This window comes from Psittacula echo (assembly GCF_963264785.1).
Source record: "Psittacula echo genome assembly, chromosome: 1".
Lineage (NCBI taxonomy): Eukaryota > Metazoa > Chordata > Aves > Psittaciformes > Psittacidae > Psittacula > Psittacula echo.
The window spans coordinates 59,639,045-59,656,684 of record NC_137735.1 but is presented as its reverse complement, the minus strand read 5'-3'; the positions used below and the strand labels follow the sequence as shown (position 1 = coordinate 59,656,684).

Here is a 17,640-nt window from a genome sequence, read left to right as displayed (position 1 = left end):
GCAAGGGCCTCTTCCTGTCAAGCACAGAAGTAGGAACTCACTTTCTGGATGATTCAATTGATCCACAAGGGCTGTGTATTTAATTCCTGTGTTGCATTTTACAGGTTTTAGGGAGATTATTGTCTTGGATCTCCATGTCAAATTAGAAGGAGCTCTGTTTCACTGAGCTGTGCTTGTCTCAGTCCCACATGGTTTTGAGAAGTCCTACCTGAATTATTTCTTTCCTGCACTTCTCTTTACAGTGTCAAGCTAATTTTTGCTTTCTGCTCCATAGTGGACACTGGGGACTCATTTCCTCCTTGAAGCTCTAAATATAAAACCCCTCAGGTGAATGACCACAGTCAGGGAAGCAGTTATTTTGCTGGCGGTATTGCACCTCACTGTAATGTTATCACTGGTGGGATGAAGCTAAGCTTGGTTTCCTATGACTTTTTATGCCAGTGTTGACTTCTTGGAGGCTGACGCAGGTGACTCATCCCCATCTGTTCCTTCAGTCACAGGATGCTAATATATCTTTCTTTATTAGCTTTTCGAGTCTCTGAATGTTTTAGAAATTTACTGTCTTTGAGATCTTTGCCTTCTTGTCAAATTCAGTGGAATTGAATTTGCTGGAAAGAATGAAGGCGTAGATGTATGCATACATACAGCATGATTACCTAGCCTTTGTTTCCTTGAGGAAGCTAGGCAAAAAGTGTCCACTGCATTCTCCCCAGTCCCCATCAGTGCAAGGTGGCGAGGCTGTCTTTCTTAAAAGGCATTTATTATGGTGTAGTTTTAAAAGAGAATGAATGATGTGAGGTCTATCTACTTGGTAGTAAATGGGCTGTGATTTTTTTTTTCTACCCCTCAGAATCCTTGACATATAACCTTTTGCTTATATAAAACATTTCAGCTGTGCATTCATAGGTTTAACTATGCTGAAGACTATCCAGTGGAAAGAAATCTTATTATCTCTAGCTTAATATTTCATTATCTAGCACAATATGAGGATATTAGACTTGGATTGCCTGTGGTCTTTAGAGATTACAACATTTAAGTTCTTATTCCCATCTTAATTTAAATTTTAATTTTTTAATTTTTTTTTTTTAAGTTAATTTTTTAGTTTTTTTTTTTTTAAGCTGGTCACAATTACCTCACATTCAGATTTGCAGGGTAAAAAGTTTAGGCGAGAAATATCTTATTTAGGTTTTCACTAAATCGCCCAGATTACTCTGGTGTTCATCCACTCATTTTATGTCCTAACAATACGTAGACAATAATGAACATGAAACAGTTGCCATGGCCATTCACTGTACATCAACATCACACATCTGACCAAAAGAAATCCCTTCAAGAAAGAGCTGTATGATGACCTAATACACCTTTGCATATTACAAATCCATTAATTTGTGGCAATGTCACCCAAAGTTACAGTAAATAAATTACTGAAGTAGTTTTATGGGTCACAGTAAGGTATCTATTTGGAATGTGTTGTACACTCAGAAAGGCATATACGTTTGCCATAAATGAATCTTCAATCTCTGTGAATTTTTTTATTCTCTTTTTACACACTGCAAAATTGCCATTTTTATGGACAGGCTTGATGTACAATATAGCTGAAGAACTGTACTAGTTAATTAAAAATAAAGGGCTGTCCCTTCAGCTGTATATTTCTGTTTGCGACATTAGCACCTCAGGACCACTGGTTTGTACTGGGCAGACATTCAAGTAACTCACATATGCTGCAGAAGGTGTGCTCTCATACTGTGCAAGAGTATGTGGTTTGGTCCAAAATCCAGAAGCTTTGTATCATCAAGGCAAGTATCTGCTCTCCCAAGATGCCTTCACATTTTTTTGAAAGCCTCAATAACACCCAGGTTGCAAAGCAGAGTAGTTTCTGTAAATGGCAATCCCACCAAGAAAATGAACATGGAAAGTAGGGCAGGAGAAGCTTACTTAAATTCTGGCTGCTGCTATCACAGATAGCCACGCTGTCACAACCCAGTCAGGCATGCATCAGACTTTACCTTAAATCTCCTTGATGTTAGCTTTTTGTTGTTGTTGTTGTTGTTGTTTTTTATTTTTGCATTTTCTGTCCCCGCTGGAAAGCTGTTCTAGGAATCACGCCTCAGATAGCTTTTCAGCCAAAATTTATTCATGCCAACTAATGCTCATTTGTTCTCATGCCAACATTGTTCTTAAGCTTAAATTGCTCTTCTGTCTCCCTGATGCTTACCCCGAAGTATTTATAGAGCTCAATCAGATCTCTCTTGGCCTCTGCTTTGCTAAATTAAGAAAGACAAACACTCTCAGTTCAGTCTCAAGGGACAAATCTTTCATTTCTTTGATCATCCTGCCCCCATGCCCTGTTGGGTTTGTATTTTTGCATGGAGCTGACAAGAACTGTCCCCTGAACTTCAGTCAAGATCTCCCCAGTTTGTCTTATCTGTGAAATTATACTTTTCTCTCCTGGGAGGAGGGAATCAGGGTCATCAAAGTGGCCTAATTTTCATCAGCTTCTAGAAGTGAACGTTTTCACTAAAGTACATGACTCTGAACTTCACGCTAGCCATGTATTTCCCAGTCTGCAGCTTTCATTCCATACCAGAACAGAGATAAGCAAAAATCATATAGGTAGCGTACAGCTTCAGTTTCAATATTTTTCCCTTTGAAACCTGGCTTCTCTGCCTTAAATAAGAGTTTCTTCCTCTGTATCTAAGTGATGGTATTTCGCATAAGCACTTTTCCTTTTCATCAAGATAATATTATTTAGACAGCCAAAAGGAAGGCAATTGTAGCATAAGATGTTCATTAGAAAAAGAACACCTAATATTTACGTTTTAAAAGCATGAAGTAGTTTAGCTTGCTCATCATTATCCAGTATGAACTAAAACATTTTCAGAATGTGTGCTTTCCAAAACAATTAAAAAAAAAAATACTCTGATTCCTCTTATGTATAGAACATTATTTTTTTCCTCCATATTAGTCTCAGAGAAAAAGTAGCACAAAAGTGCCAGGAACTATAACTCATTGCTACTTTTCCACATAACTTAGTCATATGCCTTAATTTTGAAGCCCACATCCAATAATGCAAGTTCACTTTTAACAGCATCTTTAATAAATCATCCTGCTTCTGCACAGAAGTTGGACCCTTTCTGTCATATTTTTTCATGTAAATGATATTATATATGTAGATTTTTTTAATATCACATAGATGCCTGTGTTTTCTCCTTCGGATCCTTTTGTTCTAAGAAAAGAGGAATAGTCTTTAGTTTCAGTTACAGACAAATAAAACATCTCATTCCTGTAGGGCATTGTTTTGTTGCAAACAAGCTAGAAAAGCTAGAAGCACAGTTAGAGAAATAAACAGCAGGGATGGCAAAACATCATGAGAAAGATTTCTAATGCCATGTGGGTTATAGGGCTTTAAAAGGTACATATCTCTGTCATGTTCCTTCCTACAACCCAATTGTGTCTTCACAAATACGCTGTATCACTCGTCTCACATACTAAGCTTATAAACTCCTTCCCCTTTACAGCCTTCCTCATATCCTCTAATCAAAGTTAATCCATAAAAAAAGGCTCAAAAGACCAAACAGACCAAGCTCAATTAGTTCATTGATTAACTTTATAATTGAGCAAGAAGTCACAGAGCCAGACTTTTCTCATGTGAAGGGGATGGCACTCACAGTGACAAGGTAGTCTGCTCAATATGCGTTTCAACACAATTGTATTTATATTGCAGCCTTTTATACCTTAAAGCATTTGCTCTTATTATCTGAATCTTCATGCATTTTGATTTTATCTCACCCTGTCTGTAAGCCAGCTAGAAGGGCACTCTCACAGCCTCTCTGCATCTCATCATATGTGGGCTTCAATAAATGAGGATGCCAGCCCTGTCTACTCGGCACAAGCTGCTTAGGCCCTGTAAATATAGCTTAACATGAGTGCAGACCATTTGAGAAAGAAACCTGTAGTTCCTTTTAATACATTTCAGCATAGTAGAAGGAGGGCTTTGTATTCTGATGATTGTATACAATGATTAGAGGTGTATACCTTGCTTACACCAGGTAAATAGGTGTAAGACCAAGTTTTTTTTTCTTGCTGTGCTCTCTGAATTAGACAGATGTGCGACAACTGTAGTCTGCACATGTGCTGTTGCTGTTATGCATTTTCTGCCCCAGAAATATTTTGGTTTTGGCTCTTTGGATTGTACACTGAGCCTGTCTGTTTCTGCCCAGATAGATACACCTGCTGAATCACAGTCATGAAGCATATGCAGTCTCTTCGTCACTGCATTTCTCCTCTGTTATCCTTTCTGGATGCTTTTGAAGACAAGATAGTTGGTGAGGTGGGCCTTTCATGTGATGCAACGCCACCGCAGCCTTGTGCTTTGCTCTGGACCAGACTGCCCAGAGCTGTGCCCAAACCTCTTATGTGCTCCTGACCTTCTCCCTGACATTATCTCTTTTCTATTTGTAAGGTTTAGCAAGGAGGTAGTTTGGGTGTAACATAGTAACATGTGTGTTTCTGTACTGAAATACCTGTATGTATAAAACACCATAGATGTTTGGAAAAGAAGACAGAGGAATGCAGTCTTAAGGACTCTGAAAACAACTCAGATTGCTTCTCAGAAGTTTCCTGCTGCAATTGAATATTCAAAAAATGCTCTTATAATAAACATAAACCCATCTGTGATATTCACTAGCAGCTTGTTTTAGCTTTATGATGCTGGAGACAGAACTCTAATCTCAGTGGGTGCATTCTGACTGAAGAAATAGCCCTATAAAAAGGTAATGGGTAATTAATATAATCAAAAATTCTTCAGCAGTGGCTGGAATATAAGAATTTGGTTCATATTTCCTTTTGGGACCATGGAAATTAAGTTTTATACTTTCTGGCAAAAAGGCTGATATTTCTATTCTGAGTACTTTTGTCTCAAAGTGTACATGCAAAAGCAAATAGCACATTTGCACAGTTTTGTACCATTCTGACTGGAATTCTATTTCTTCCTTTACTAGTTAAGGAAGGAATATCTGAAACACCCTCAAAGTCTAATGAGATGCTAATGTGCTAGAAAGAGCCCTTGAATGAGCTTAGTTTTAGTCAAAATATTGCAAGTGTGTTAATTCTGAGACCTTCAATGACAGTAAAAATGCTCATTGACAAATGCTTCATTTTCTCTTAATAATACTTGCTTTAATGTTGCTGTAAATGACATCAACTTTGCTGTAATGATACAATGCTAGCAGTTAAAATCTACCATCAATGGTTATTTGTATTTTAAATTTCACATTTTCATTTGATCCCATATGCTTTTGACAACCCTGGATTGATTTAAATCTAGGTGATTACAGAACATTGAATTAAAGCTGAATGGTGGGTACATTACAAAGGTGAGGGAGCAGCTAGATTCTAGGCAACTCCTGAGCTAATGTCTCTCTTCTAATTGAGTGATAGGCAGGCAGTTTGCAGTGCCAGCAAGTATGGTTAAATCACATTGACTTTTAGTGTTAAACCAGTAGTTCTAATAGACTGGGTTCACAGTCTATGAATTGATATGAAAGACAAATACATTAAAAGCAAAGGTCATTTTTATCTTTTGCCTTTGGTAGCATACACTTAACTGCACAGAGTTCGTTTCCCCTCCAAGAAATTATTGTTCCTACAGTTTATCTCAAATGAGTTTGGTAATGAAAATCTACAAAGGTTTTTTTCTTTCTATATCATCCTCCATAACTCAACTTATCATCCTCATACCTCGTTGTATTATTTACCTCCCTTCATGCTCAGATAGGAGTAGTATTGTTTGCCTTTTTATTTTTGTTTACAGTATCCAGAGCAATGATTTTTGCTTCAGGTGATAACGTGGCAACTAATAAGCAACGACATGTCCAACTACGAAAACCAGAAGGAGGCTATGAGCTCTCAGCGGGAATGGAGCACATGATACGAAATATCTAACATTGCTTCCTTTGGTAGGCAATAGAAAAAGAAATAAGTATCCTGGTGAAATTGCAGCACTATTCCCCTGCTGAGTTCACAAGCTTTTTGCTAATGCTAAAAGAATGGCCTTTTCACATGGCTGAATACTGTGGGCAGGGGAAGAGTTTTAGTACTGCTTTCTGTGTTAAGTGTCAGGTACCCGTGGCTGCAGAAGTCTTGGCCCATTGATTTCTTGGGGCTTGCTGTTTACTTGAGGTTAAGTATGTGCCTGTGTCTTGGCTCAGAATAGCAACCAAAAAGCTCTGAATGCTTGTGTACTGCAGATTAGTAACAGTGCTGGTAGTACATAATAACTACCTTCAGCGCAGTGGTAGCAATGATAGCACAGTAAAAACGCTGCATGTTTACAGCTGAAAGTTTGTGTCTAATGATGAGGCAGGATGAAAGGAGTTGTATTTCAGGAAGGACTTCAGTGAAAGACAGCAACATCTTATGCTAAGAAATAAGAAAAGTATTTAGTCAGTAAATAGCAGTATCCTTTCAGTAGTGATTGTGTCTGAGAGTCTCGACAGCATTTTGGTAATGTCTGATTTGTGGTCTTATCTAGTATGGGGCTTCCCAACCCCATAATAGGCCACTGAGAGCCCTCTGGACAGTGCTATCCACCACATCAAGTTAAACATACAGGAGGAGAACATTCCCTTGAGAGCCTAATCTGGTCAGGGGATCCATATGGGATGTGCTTCCAACCCTGCCAGCACCCACAGGGTGGGATAGGAGAGAGATCTCTTACTCTGAGTTAGAGCCATTCAATACACTGAATGTGATGGCCACGATTCACAATGCAGCACTCACTCCCTAGGCTGCCGATTTACTAAGGTGTTTCTTTCCAGTCTTTAACTTAATGGTCTGTGTTACCGGAGGGTGCATATGGAGGCAGCAACTTTTGTGTGCTTGGGCTTAATAAGCTGAGAACTCTGTATGTTGCCGCTGCAGCCAGGAGAGGCTGTATCATGCTGCCTGTCATTGTGTTTATTGAGAATATAGAAACATGAGGCCTGGGGAGAACAGATACAAGGAGTCCAATGCTCAAGAGCAAGTATGGTCAGAGACTCATGCACTTTGTACTTTAAGTTACTGGCACATTCGGTGGAGCTGGCCAAAGTAATTTCTGTAATTATTTTTTGTTAGAAAATGTTCATTTTTTGAAATCTGAAAATTCTGTAGGAAGATATCCAACAGCTGAATTCAGACAGAGTCCTGATTTTTAATTATTTTTTAGTAGTTTCGCTTTACCCATGTAAAGTGGTAGTTCAGTAGTACTGCCTATTTGTATTAACTTGGATAAGTCATTTTTAAATGCAACCATCATACTCTGTACTGTAAAATGCAGTGATTTTACCATGTTGCAAGGAATATATTCTGTTACTATGAAAACTAAGCTTTTTACTCCAACATTTTTGATATCCACAATGGTAAAATTTTGGTATGGTCATCTCACAGCTTCGCTATAGACCAGGTTCAAAATTCTGGTCCACAATACATTTTGAGAGTGTAACAAATTTTTCTTTCTTGGTTTATGGAGGGCAGAATAGCAAGCAAGTGGAACGCTAAAATCTGGAGCTTCTTGCAAGCTGAAAAGTCCATGGTTTTTTTCCCTCTAATACCAAGAGAGAAAAGGTTAATCTGAAAGTACACAGAAATTCACATTTACAAAATCTGGTCTCCACAAGGCCATGAAATCCTGAATTTGTTTATTTCTCCCAGAAGAATATAAATCACTGTTGCATCCCCCAAATGTTTGTGAGTTTATCAAAAGGAGCATTTATTCAGCATTCATTCCAGTCTGTCATTAAATCCTCTGGATTATATGGCTGTTGTTGTCTGTTAAATTCCTGGTAAATATGATGCTGACAACCAGCTGTTCTTTTCAATGCATCATAACCAAGCGTCCTAGAGTAAATCATTAGTCTGCTTGCATCCACCTATTTTATGTCACTCAGGGATATTACAGTGTCCATCTGCAACTGTGGGCAGCTTTTGTTTTGGAGGAATGCACTATGGCATCATCGAGGGCAAGGGAACATGAGGAGCAGGGCAGAACTTCTAGGATATTAGCTCAGTCAGAGAGATAAGGCTTTCTTAGAGCCCAGTAAAGGGACACTTGTTTCTGGTGACTTTTGCCTTGCTTGTCCTAAGGTTGCTTTGGAGCCAAGGTGTTCAGCCCTCTGAAAACAAGGGGCTGCTCTCCCTTGTACTTGTAATTTACAGTAATTAGCTATGAAGTGACACTTGGTTTGAGGATAAAGCATTGTGAGCAACTCATTGCTAAAAAGGAGATTGGAGAGGAGGGTCCCCAGTGGGAGGTAGTAAGTCCTGATTTCCGGTGTAAACATGAATATTCAACACTTTCTGTAAATCAAGAATTGGAAAGAATTAAAAAAAAAAACATAGTGATTTTGGGTTGATTGAACTTTTTCTCTCCTTGCTTATGTTTGAATGCTTGGTATTTCAGCTGTGTGAAATGTAAGCAAGCTGATTGATTACTTGTATTCATTAGGAAAGGAAAAGAAAAAAAACCAAAAACCCTAAATGAAAAAAGAATCCTAGCTGAGGCACTACTTTCGCAGAACAGATGTCTTGTGTCTGTAGAGTATTCTGCAGAAACATAAAGGCATATAGTATATCCTCTGGGGATGAAGGAAATTGAGATGGAGAGAAAATATTGCAGGGAAATTCATTAGAAACTTTAGAAGTAATATAAATACCAGCCATGATTTTTGGTGCCACAAACCTTCACTGGCTTCGAGTACCAAGTCCTACAGGGCCTGCCTGAGATTAAGGCATAAGGACCCGTGCTTGCCCTGAGTTTTGCCTTGTCCTTGTCAGGACAGGAGCAGAAGCCCCATCTGCAGATATTTGTTATGGCAGTGGATGTTTTTTATGCTTTCTCTATCAGCCTGCTTGGCTTAACCTTTTGACCATCTTCCAGCTTGCCTCTTAATGTGAGCATTTTATTGACAATTGCAGTTAAAACGGCAGTCAGTTTAGCCAGTCCTGTCTGCAGTTTCTTATAATTCTTGTGTATCATGACCTTGCTTGTGCCCTTAGTTTCTGCTGGAGATGCTCATCTCCTTGTGTTATAACCAATGAATCAATTTTATTTTCTCTGCTGAAGGTGTGTGTGGGAAACTAGTTAGCCCCACACTCCTTATCTCCAGTAAGAAAACTCCTACAGTTTTTCTGTCTTTGTAACAGCCTATTGATTGTGTACGTCAACCATACATTTGTGGGCACTGAAGTATTTGATTTTACTTCTCTTTGCTCAGTGATATCTAGAAAGTGACTGCTTGAAGGGCTACTGAGAAGTGGAGATCTTGTCAACATGTTTTATAATATGCTATTTGTATGTAATTACAACACAACCTTGTGAATAGAAGAGGCATTTTTCTTCCTTAGGTACTCTTTTTGGATGGTATATGCATCTGCATTCCCAAGGCCTCAGAACCTCACTAAGCAACATTGCTGCATATTGCGTGTTGTGCATGCCCAGATTTAGTGCTCTTATATAAACCGTTTGCCAGTAAATAAAAGTAGTAATATTTCTAAATGTTTGATTGCAATGGCTGTTGTGTTCACTTCTGTTGGTCTGGGCAGTCCTCTGCCATTGAGAGTGATTTAGATGTGTGCCTTAATGAAGCACAGGCTGGGAAGGATCAGAGTTGCCTAAGGGATGAGGAAGGAGCATCACTGACTTGCTCAGAATCACAGCGACCAGCACTTGAGAAGGGCTTGTGCACTGAAAATGCTGGCCAGGGCCACGGCCATGGGGAAAGGGACTCTCAGAGGGAGAAGCAGTGGCCAAGATGGGCTTTGGTCCACCGACACTGGAGCAAGGCAGTCCATGTGGATTGTCATTACCTAACTGTCAATGACTCCTGAACTCCATCTATGAAACTCATTCCCCTTGACAGACTTTGACTGGGTGTTATGTCTACCCTAAGGATTTGGTATTGCATAGGTATTTCATAAGGAAAATTTGCCACCACTTCTCTGGTAGAAAAAGCACCTAATTTCCCTGAGAGAAAATGAAGACAAGTAACTATATATAATAACAGGGCATGCAGTAATTCCCTGTCAAATGGTTATAGTGTCTTTAATGAGAATTATTCTGCAACTGGTATTTCCAAATCAAGTGCAAAAATGTTTCAGGTGCACCTTCCAGCAAATATTTGCATATCAGAATAGATTACCTGTTTATTTGATTTCAGATCCATAATCAAGATAAGCATCGCCTTTCTTAAATTGCACTGCCCTCTCCTGGGATAGATGTCCAAGGCACTAAGCCTCTGAGAAGATGCCAGCTCTCAGATTAGCACAACCCTGTTTAATTTGTCTCTGCCTCTGTATAAGCACAATATCCATTTTCCTTTTACCTGCTAGGATCCTCTGAATAAGAAAACATTTCAAACATATGCAGGAGAATGTTGCAGCTTCTATTATTACAGAAGAATTAGACCCGTATTTTTGCAGAGAGGTCCCTGAATAGCTTCAGCCTGCACAGGTTAGGAGCAAAGGAAACAAGGAGAGTCATGTCATGGTTTAAGCCAGTCGGCAAGTCAGCCACACAGTTTCTACTCCCCTCCCCCCCCAGCCCAGAGGGATGGGGAGGAGAATCGAAAGAATGTAACTCCCATGGGTTGAGATAAAAACAGTCCAGCAACATAGGTATAACACAAATCGCTACTGCTGCCACCAATAATAATAATGATAAGAGAAATAACAAGGGAAGAGAATACGATACCACCCGCCGGAAATGAGCCCAACAGAGCAGAGAATGTGCCCTTCCAGGAAACTCCCAGTTACATCCCCAGGCATGATGTGCTGTGGTATGGAATACCTCTTTGGCTAGTTTGGGTCAGGTGTCCTGTCCCTGCTTTCTCCCAGCTTCCCCTCCTCCCTGGCAGAGCATGAGACTCACAAAGTCCTTGGTCAGGGTAAACATTCTGACCAGCAACTGAAAACATCAGCTTTATCAGTATTATTCCCAGGCTGAAAGTCAAAACCACAGCGCTGCACCAGCTACTAAGAAGGAGAAAAACTGACTGCTACTGCTGAACCCAGGACAGGCTCAGGTAGTGCTGAGTATTGTAATTCACCGCTTCAAGATTTAGTTTTATGCTCTACAAGAGGATTCAGGTGGGATGTTTGATGAGTCTCTGAACATGGTTCTTTGAAAAAAAAAAAGGCAGCAAAATAATCACATGTGTGGGCCAACAGGGTTGAATTGGTCAACAGTGTACAAATAGATTCTTTGTCCTTATTGTTTTGAAAATAACAGCTGGTTTTCCTGTAACACCACTGCATGTATCAAAGCTTTAATAGGTAAATAATTAAGAGTTAGAATGAAAGATGTCAAGTCCAAAAGCAAAGCACCTTTTGCAAAGTAATGGTGTAAACCTGAGGGTGGAAGAATAGAGTGTTTGTATATGTGACAAATATTCCCTGTTGGTTTAAGAATAGGTGCTTTGTTTTTCATTACATACCACGTTGGAGATGTGTCATCTTTAATCCATTTCTGTCAAGCTCAGTTGTCAGAAAGAGTGAAATTTCTTTCCAAAAAGACATAGCTGCTAATCCCTAAAAGCGCAGTGTGAACACATTCTTGGTCTTCCAGCTCTCTAATAAATGTTTCCTTCTGCAAGGTTGCTCTTGCACCTGGGAAATGGCCTCTTATTATTAATAGAAAAAAGTACATTTTTTTTCTATTCTTGTTTTGAGGAGAGAGAAACCTTTTTAGATATTTGTTTATTTTGTAACTTAGCATCACGGTGTTTCACCAGTCAACTGAAAACTCATCAACTTTTCAGTATGAATAAGAGGAAAAGACTTTTTGATGCAGTCTGTTTTCTTCAGAGCCTGTCCTATAGTGCTATAAAAGAGCCCCCAAATGGTGAAACTTGTAATTTTAAAACTCAAGTCTTCCTTACTGAATTTTCAGAACAATAAACAGGATTGCTAGAAGAGCTATATTACTTTTTCACAGAATAATACTGTGTGTTAGGAGGAAGCTGGCTAAAAATCAGATTTCTTTGACAAAAGATACAAAGTTTGCTTTTCAAAATAAAGAATTCATTAGTATTATTGAGTACGCTTATATTTCTTTTAACTATAAATGATTTCTTCTTACTTGGTTCTTCAGACTTCAAAGGCTTTTGAAGTTAGATAAAAGCAGGTATATATTAGAAACCTGAATATTGTAGAGGTGTTAATATGTAGTAGAGTTTTTTTAATCTAAGCGATCAGGACCCATTAACTTCTCTTTTTTTTTTTTTTTTTTTTTGGTAAAGAGGTTTTTAGATTGACTACTACATTGCAAGGAAATTCAGTGTGGGTGACTGATGCTCCTCAACTAGACAACCACTTGTCCAGTTGAACAAGATGGATATGGAAATGTTTTCTCAGATGTCCTCACAAGGCAGAGCTGGGTGAAAGCCAGTCTTTGGTGTGCTAGATGAATAAATAACTAGACACTGGGGCCATAACAAAGGCCTTGAGTAGTTTGGCTCTTGGTTCTGATACCTGCAGAAAGAGTCGTATGTTCAAATCACATATGAGTGAAGATATGCTGAGACCATTAAAACAAACATTCTTTCACGGTGCTAAATGTGTGATGTGAAAATTGCCTTCAATCGTAGACATACAGCAGCCATTTCACACTCACCTATGATAAACAAGGGTTCTCATAACAAAATATCATTCATGCAGATACTAATCTGTGTGTAGTGACAGCACAACACTTCATTTACATTTACCTGTGGAACACTGGAACGGGCACACAGTGTTTTTCTCTAAAAGCTTTCATGAATGTTAATGACGAGGAATATTGCTGGAAGACAAAACTTGTGCTTAGGAAAACAGAAAAGGAAGGCTAATAAAGCATCACGTGGAAAATATTAGCTTGCTGAAAAACTCTTTATAGTTTGAATTAATTTTTAGTTCAGCAGCACTTTGTAAACTATAAATAAATAGTCTCTTGCTTTCCTGTAGCTTTCTTCTTCTTATGGTATGCTTTAGAAATCTTCACATTCAGTGATTTTTATTATATTTAGCTATCACTGCAGGCTCTTTTTCAGAGAACTGCTTTTGTATCAGGCTGTTTTATCTCTATTCCTAATGTGATAAAAGCCAATTTAGAATCATTTCCTTTATACATATATTAGGTATTTTGTACAATATACTAGATATTTTATACAAAACACTAGATATTTTGGTGATAATAGCATCTTTTAAAAAGGATGACCGTCTGCCTTCATTCGCTTCTGCTTTCAGTGTCTCTTCCAGCTCAACTTTCCCTATGGAAAGATTAAATCACTGAGATAATTTTCGGTCATGTCTGCTGCAAAGATGTGGAAGTGATCTTATAAGGCTTAGTCTTAAGGTCTTTTCCAACCTGGATATCCAGATATAGCCTGCCAAGTTGTGCACAGGATCATCTGCCACTTTGATTCTCTCCCACAATGCCTCCCTGCACCACCAGGAAGCCTGAGCTGCTGCCTGCTCTTTTACAGATTGTCATTTCAAGGCAATAGCAGGGCACAGAAATGCAGAGCTTCAGAGTCTGAGGGCTTAACTTTAGGCTCCTGAATTTGAAAGTCTCAGAAATACTTTGGGAAAGATGAGACTCACCCATCTTGAGGATCACAGCAGAAACCCAGTTGCAAGCTGAAAAATGAACATGGTGGGACTTGGATGTTGGACAGTCTCTGCAGGTTTACCAGGAAGTGGCTACTTTGAGATACGCTTTGAGCCCACAGGCTGAACAATGATGTTTACAGAGTCATGTTGAGCAGGCCAGGAAGGATCCATTAGTTCATCTTATTTTTACACAGCCCCTGTCAAAACTGTTGTCTAGTAGGCCCAATGTCCCTGTGTCTTTCTATATTTGCAGGGCTGCCTGGGGAAGTATCACAGTGTAGATTCCATGCATGCCATCCACATCCCACCCAGGAAGTAGGAGCTGCATTTTACCGTAAGATTTCCTTAGTGTTATATTATAACTTTGAGAGACTTGGGGAGGTGTTCTCTGATTTACGCCATTTTCCCACACACCCATACCAGGAACCTAACTTAGCTGTTCAAATCACATGAAACTGGCCCTGAAAATAGAGAGGGTGGAATAATACTGAAAGATCTGTGAAGGTGTAGGAAGTTGTATTTATTGCTATTTGTGAAGCCACTTAACACCATTCAAAGCAGTTTTGGCTGGTCAACAACCCATTGGTGAACCTCAAAATATATGCCATGTTTATCTGAGACAGCCTTCTGAAATGTATTGTCACTTGTCTTTACCTAGTGTTTGGTCTTACCCCCTCATTTACTACAGGAATCAAAACACTTCTCCCTCCCAGGCCATGTAATGAAAGACTAACTAATAAGCAGGAAGGTAAATGATTCCTGAAACACATCCTTCGCCTAAGCTAACTGTTGAATAGAAACCATGCTCCTAGCAACTGGAATCATTCTGGAAACACATGCCCTGAACAGACTTAAAGCTGCAGTCATTTTAATCAAGGGATTAGCAGGTACGTAAGTAATTTTGGCAAGTTACCCTCCCACATGAACTTTTTTAAGCTTGAAGATTGCTAAAATGAGATACTCAATAAACATGAAATGAAAACAGTCCCAGTTGCTGAATTTAGAAAGTAGCCAACAGTCTGGACTCATACATACAAAAATGAAGGGGAAAAAATAAGTTTCAAAAATATTGTGGTCAGGTATAAGTGACTAAAGAGTGCAGAAAATAATTTTTCAAATATAGGTCTTTATTAGCAGTCTGGGTTGGAGAACTGGGTGTTCACTGTGACTGAAGTTTTCCATTGAGAGCGATAAAAACTCCCAGGTGTTAACAGATTACAAGTTAAAAATATGGAAAGTTATTTATTTACATTACCAAGATGAAATTGAGTTACAGTGGCTAATAGGATAAGTGTTGCAAGTTAGACATGAGAAGAGTGATGCGAACCCAATTTACTGAGCAAATTAACTTTGTTAGAACACTTGAGCTGGCACAAAGATAAAGAGTTTTTTAGGATGAAAACTGCCTGCCTGGCTTGTGTGCTCTGGTGTCTCTCTAATTATTATAAAGTTCTTTAGGCAAGCTTTTTCACCAACCTAAGGGAGCCAAAAGACATTGATAAATGAGAAACAAAAATAGAATAAAAACTTGACTTAATGCCCTAACTCTCTTTATCTTAATACTTAACCAAAGCAGTTCTGGTTCTTTTGCTCTGTGTAACTAAAATTGTTACATTTTGCTTCTGCCTCACGCAGATGCAACTGATTTGCAAATGGAGCTAAATGGAGTTTTCAGAACTTGAATAACAAGCCCAGAGAATCCCTTAAAAAATAATGTCCTGTAAAGCAAAGTAGCATATAGCTACTGACCATATTGAAGGTGAGCTGAAGCAGCAGTGTCCACCTGAGGCAGTTCAGATATGGACTGAAATGCATTTGGCAGGATCCTTTTCCTTTTCAATAATCAGCTGTTTTCTGGTTCACCTTGTGCCCAAGAATTTCACAGAGCTTTACACAAGTAAGGTGAATGGTGTTTGGATGCAGTCGGACAGTGAACAAGGGTTTTTAATATGCTTGTTAGTCCAGAAGGTCTTCTGCTATTTCCAGAACTGTTCAATGTGAGAAAGGAGGATGGACTTCAATGAAGTGCCGAAGTTTATGCTGCAAATTAGTGGCAAGGTGGGAAGCACCTCACAAACAGCCCCCTCCTAGGATTGTGGGGCTGATCCATCTATCTGAAATTAAAATAAAGCCAGACCTCTCTGCCACATTTAAGCCAATCTGTATTATGCATTTTGCTACGAGATTCAATTATAAAAAGAGAAAGAAAGAAAAATTTTGTAAAGCTAAACTAAACTGTGTTAACAGCATAGCGGTCATTCTTTGATGTGGTGCTTTAGAGGAGCTGAGGCAGAACATGCTGTTCCTGTGCAGTTTAATAATAATAAGGCTGTAAAACATTTTCTGATGCAAAAATCCAAGACTTGTCAACATCTAACACTGGACCTTAAAATCACCAGACCTGAATATATGAAGATGAGCTGTATTAATTAACAGCATCTGTGCTCATTTACACCAGCTAAATATCTAGCCTAACATTCAATATAAGCAAATTTCTTGTCCCTTCCCAATTAGCTCTATTACAGAAAATCTAATTAAATCATATCTTTTAGCAGGAACTAATAATTCAAGAGCTACATTTTTTCACTTAATTAGAAGCTCTTCATCTTGAACTGTTAATTTTCTGAAGAGATACCCAGTGATTCTTCCTCTAATCCACTTTAGTTACTGAATGAAACGGTTTATTTACTCTTGAGTTAGCTCTTGAACTGTACGCTTAGGCTCCAACTCCTGTGAAGAGCTCAGAAGATGATAGGAATCATAGCTGCTTTTCTCCGCACCTCTGGATAAAATCTCTTCAGGTACAGCCTGTGTTTCTTTTGCGCCCAGAGAGACATCTGGATGACCATCAGGAAAGCAAAAATGCCAACTACCAAAGAAAAAGATTAAAAAGGGAAAAAAAAAAAAAAAAAAAAAGGATTATGTGTCATCTTCAGTGTCTGTTTCTGTGAAACCAAGAGGGGTTTATGGAAAAGTCTGCAGTCTCTTCTGTGGGTAGAGACAAGTTAACTCTGTCTTTGCTCTCAGCCTTGCTGTCGCTGATATACCCTAGCTTGAGACTCAGGTTCCATATCAACAGTCATACAGATGATGGTGTCCAGAACCGTTAGACACACCCTGTATCACCTATGGCTTCATCACAAATCACAAGGCCTCCTTGGGCCTTAACCATTTTTCTGGTTTGCTTTTGGCCACCTTTGTTTTTACCTTTGGCTCCCAACCATAACAGGGATCTATGCTGCAACTTCCTGTTGCATGGAGGAAGAGCTTGGCCCTGAAGCAAGTAAGCAGCAGATGCATGAATTCATTTAGCTGCCTTGGGAGGCCTAACAACTATAGATACCCAGGCCCTTGCTGTGGTTATTGGGAGGCAGTAAGTGATCCCTTGGGAATCTCTCCCTTTGGGCTAAGTGGCACTGAATGGGGAATGCTTTTACAGATGCTTTTTGCAAATTCATTATCCTTTCTTCCTTAAAATAAGCTGGTGGATCAGAAACATTCATGTGACATCTGGTCAAGTTTTGTTTGGGATAATGACAGCAAGGATGAGTGTGATGCATATGTTGCTGCTCCCTCCCTTGTAAATGCAGCCCTACAATGTCTCCAAACTTTCAGTTTGTTTCCATACCAGAGCATAAAGCACATAAACGTTGCATCTTTTCAAACAAAATTAGAAGCTTTATTTTTGCATAATGCAGTTTAATCCACTTTTGAAATTTGTTTTTCATTTGTAAACCACATGGGGTTACTTTTTGTAAGCAGCTTTTATAGGTTCTGGTTTGGAATGGAAAAATAATTGAAAAGTGAAAGTTTTGGAGAGCTCAGTCCCAAGGACCATATTTGTATGGGTATTTAGGTCTCTGAGGATGCAGGAAAGTACTGAGCAGGAGTTGCAAAAGTGCTACTAGGCAGGCTGCTGTTACGAAGTGGCTGCCTGCTAGAAGCAAACAGGGAAATGCTACCAGGAACGCATCTTTCCTCTCTTCAATACCATGTACATCTGTTTTCCTCTCCCTA

The 17,640-nt window shown here is 39.1% G+C and overlaps 1 protein-coding gene across 1 annotated transcript in view; it reads right to left on the bottom strand.

The window, feature by feature from the left end:
* Window positions 1-16,295: 16,295 nt before the first annotated feature.
* Window positions 16,296-17,640, bottom strand: part of TECRL (trans-2,3-enoyl-CoA reductase like) — a 66,738-nt gene continuing 65,393 nt past the window's right edge. Inside the window, exon 12 of the mRNA XM_080627026.1 lies at window positions 16,296-16,492. Within this exon, the coding sequence (XP_080483152.1) occupies window positions 16,365-16,492 (128 nt within the window). The 3' untranslated portion in view covers window positions 16,296-16,364. The remainder of the gene's footprint in view (window positions 16,493-17,640) is intronic.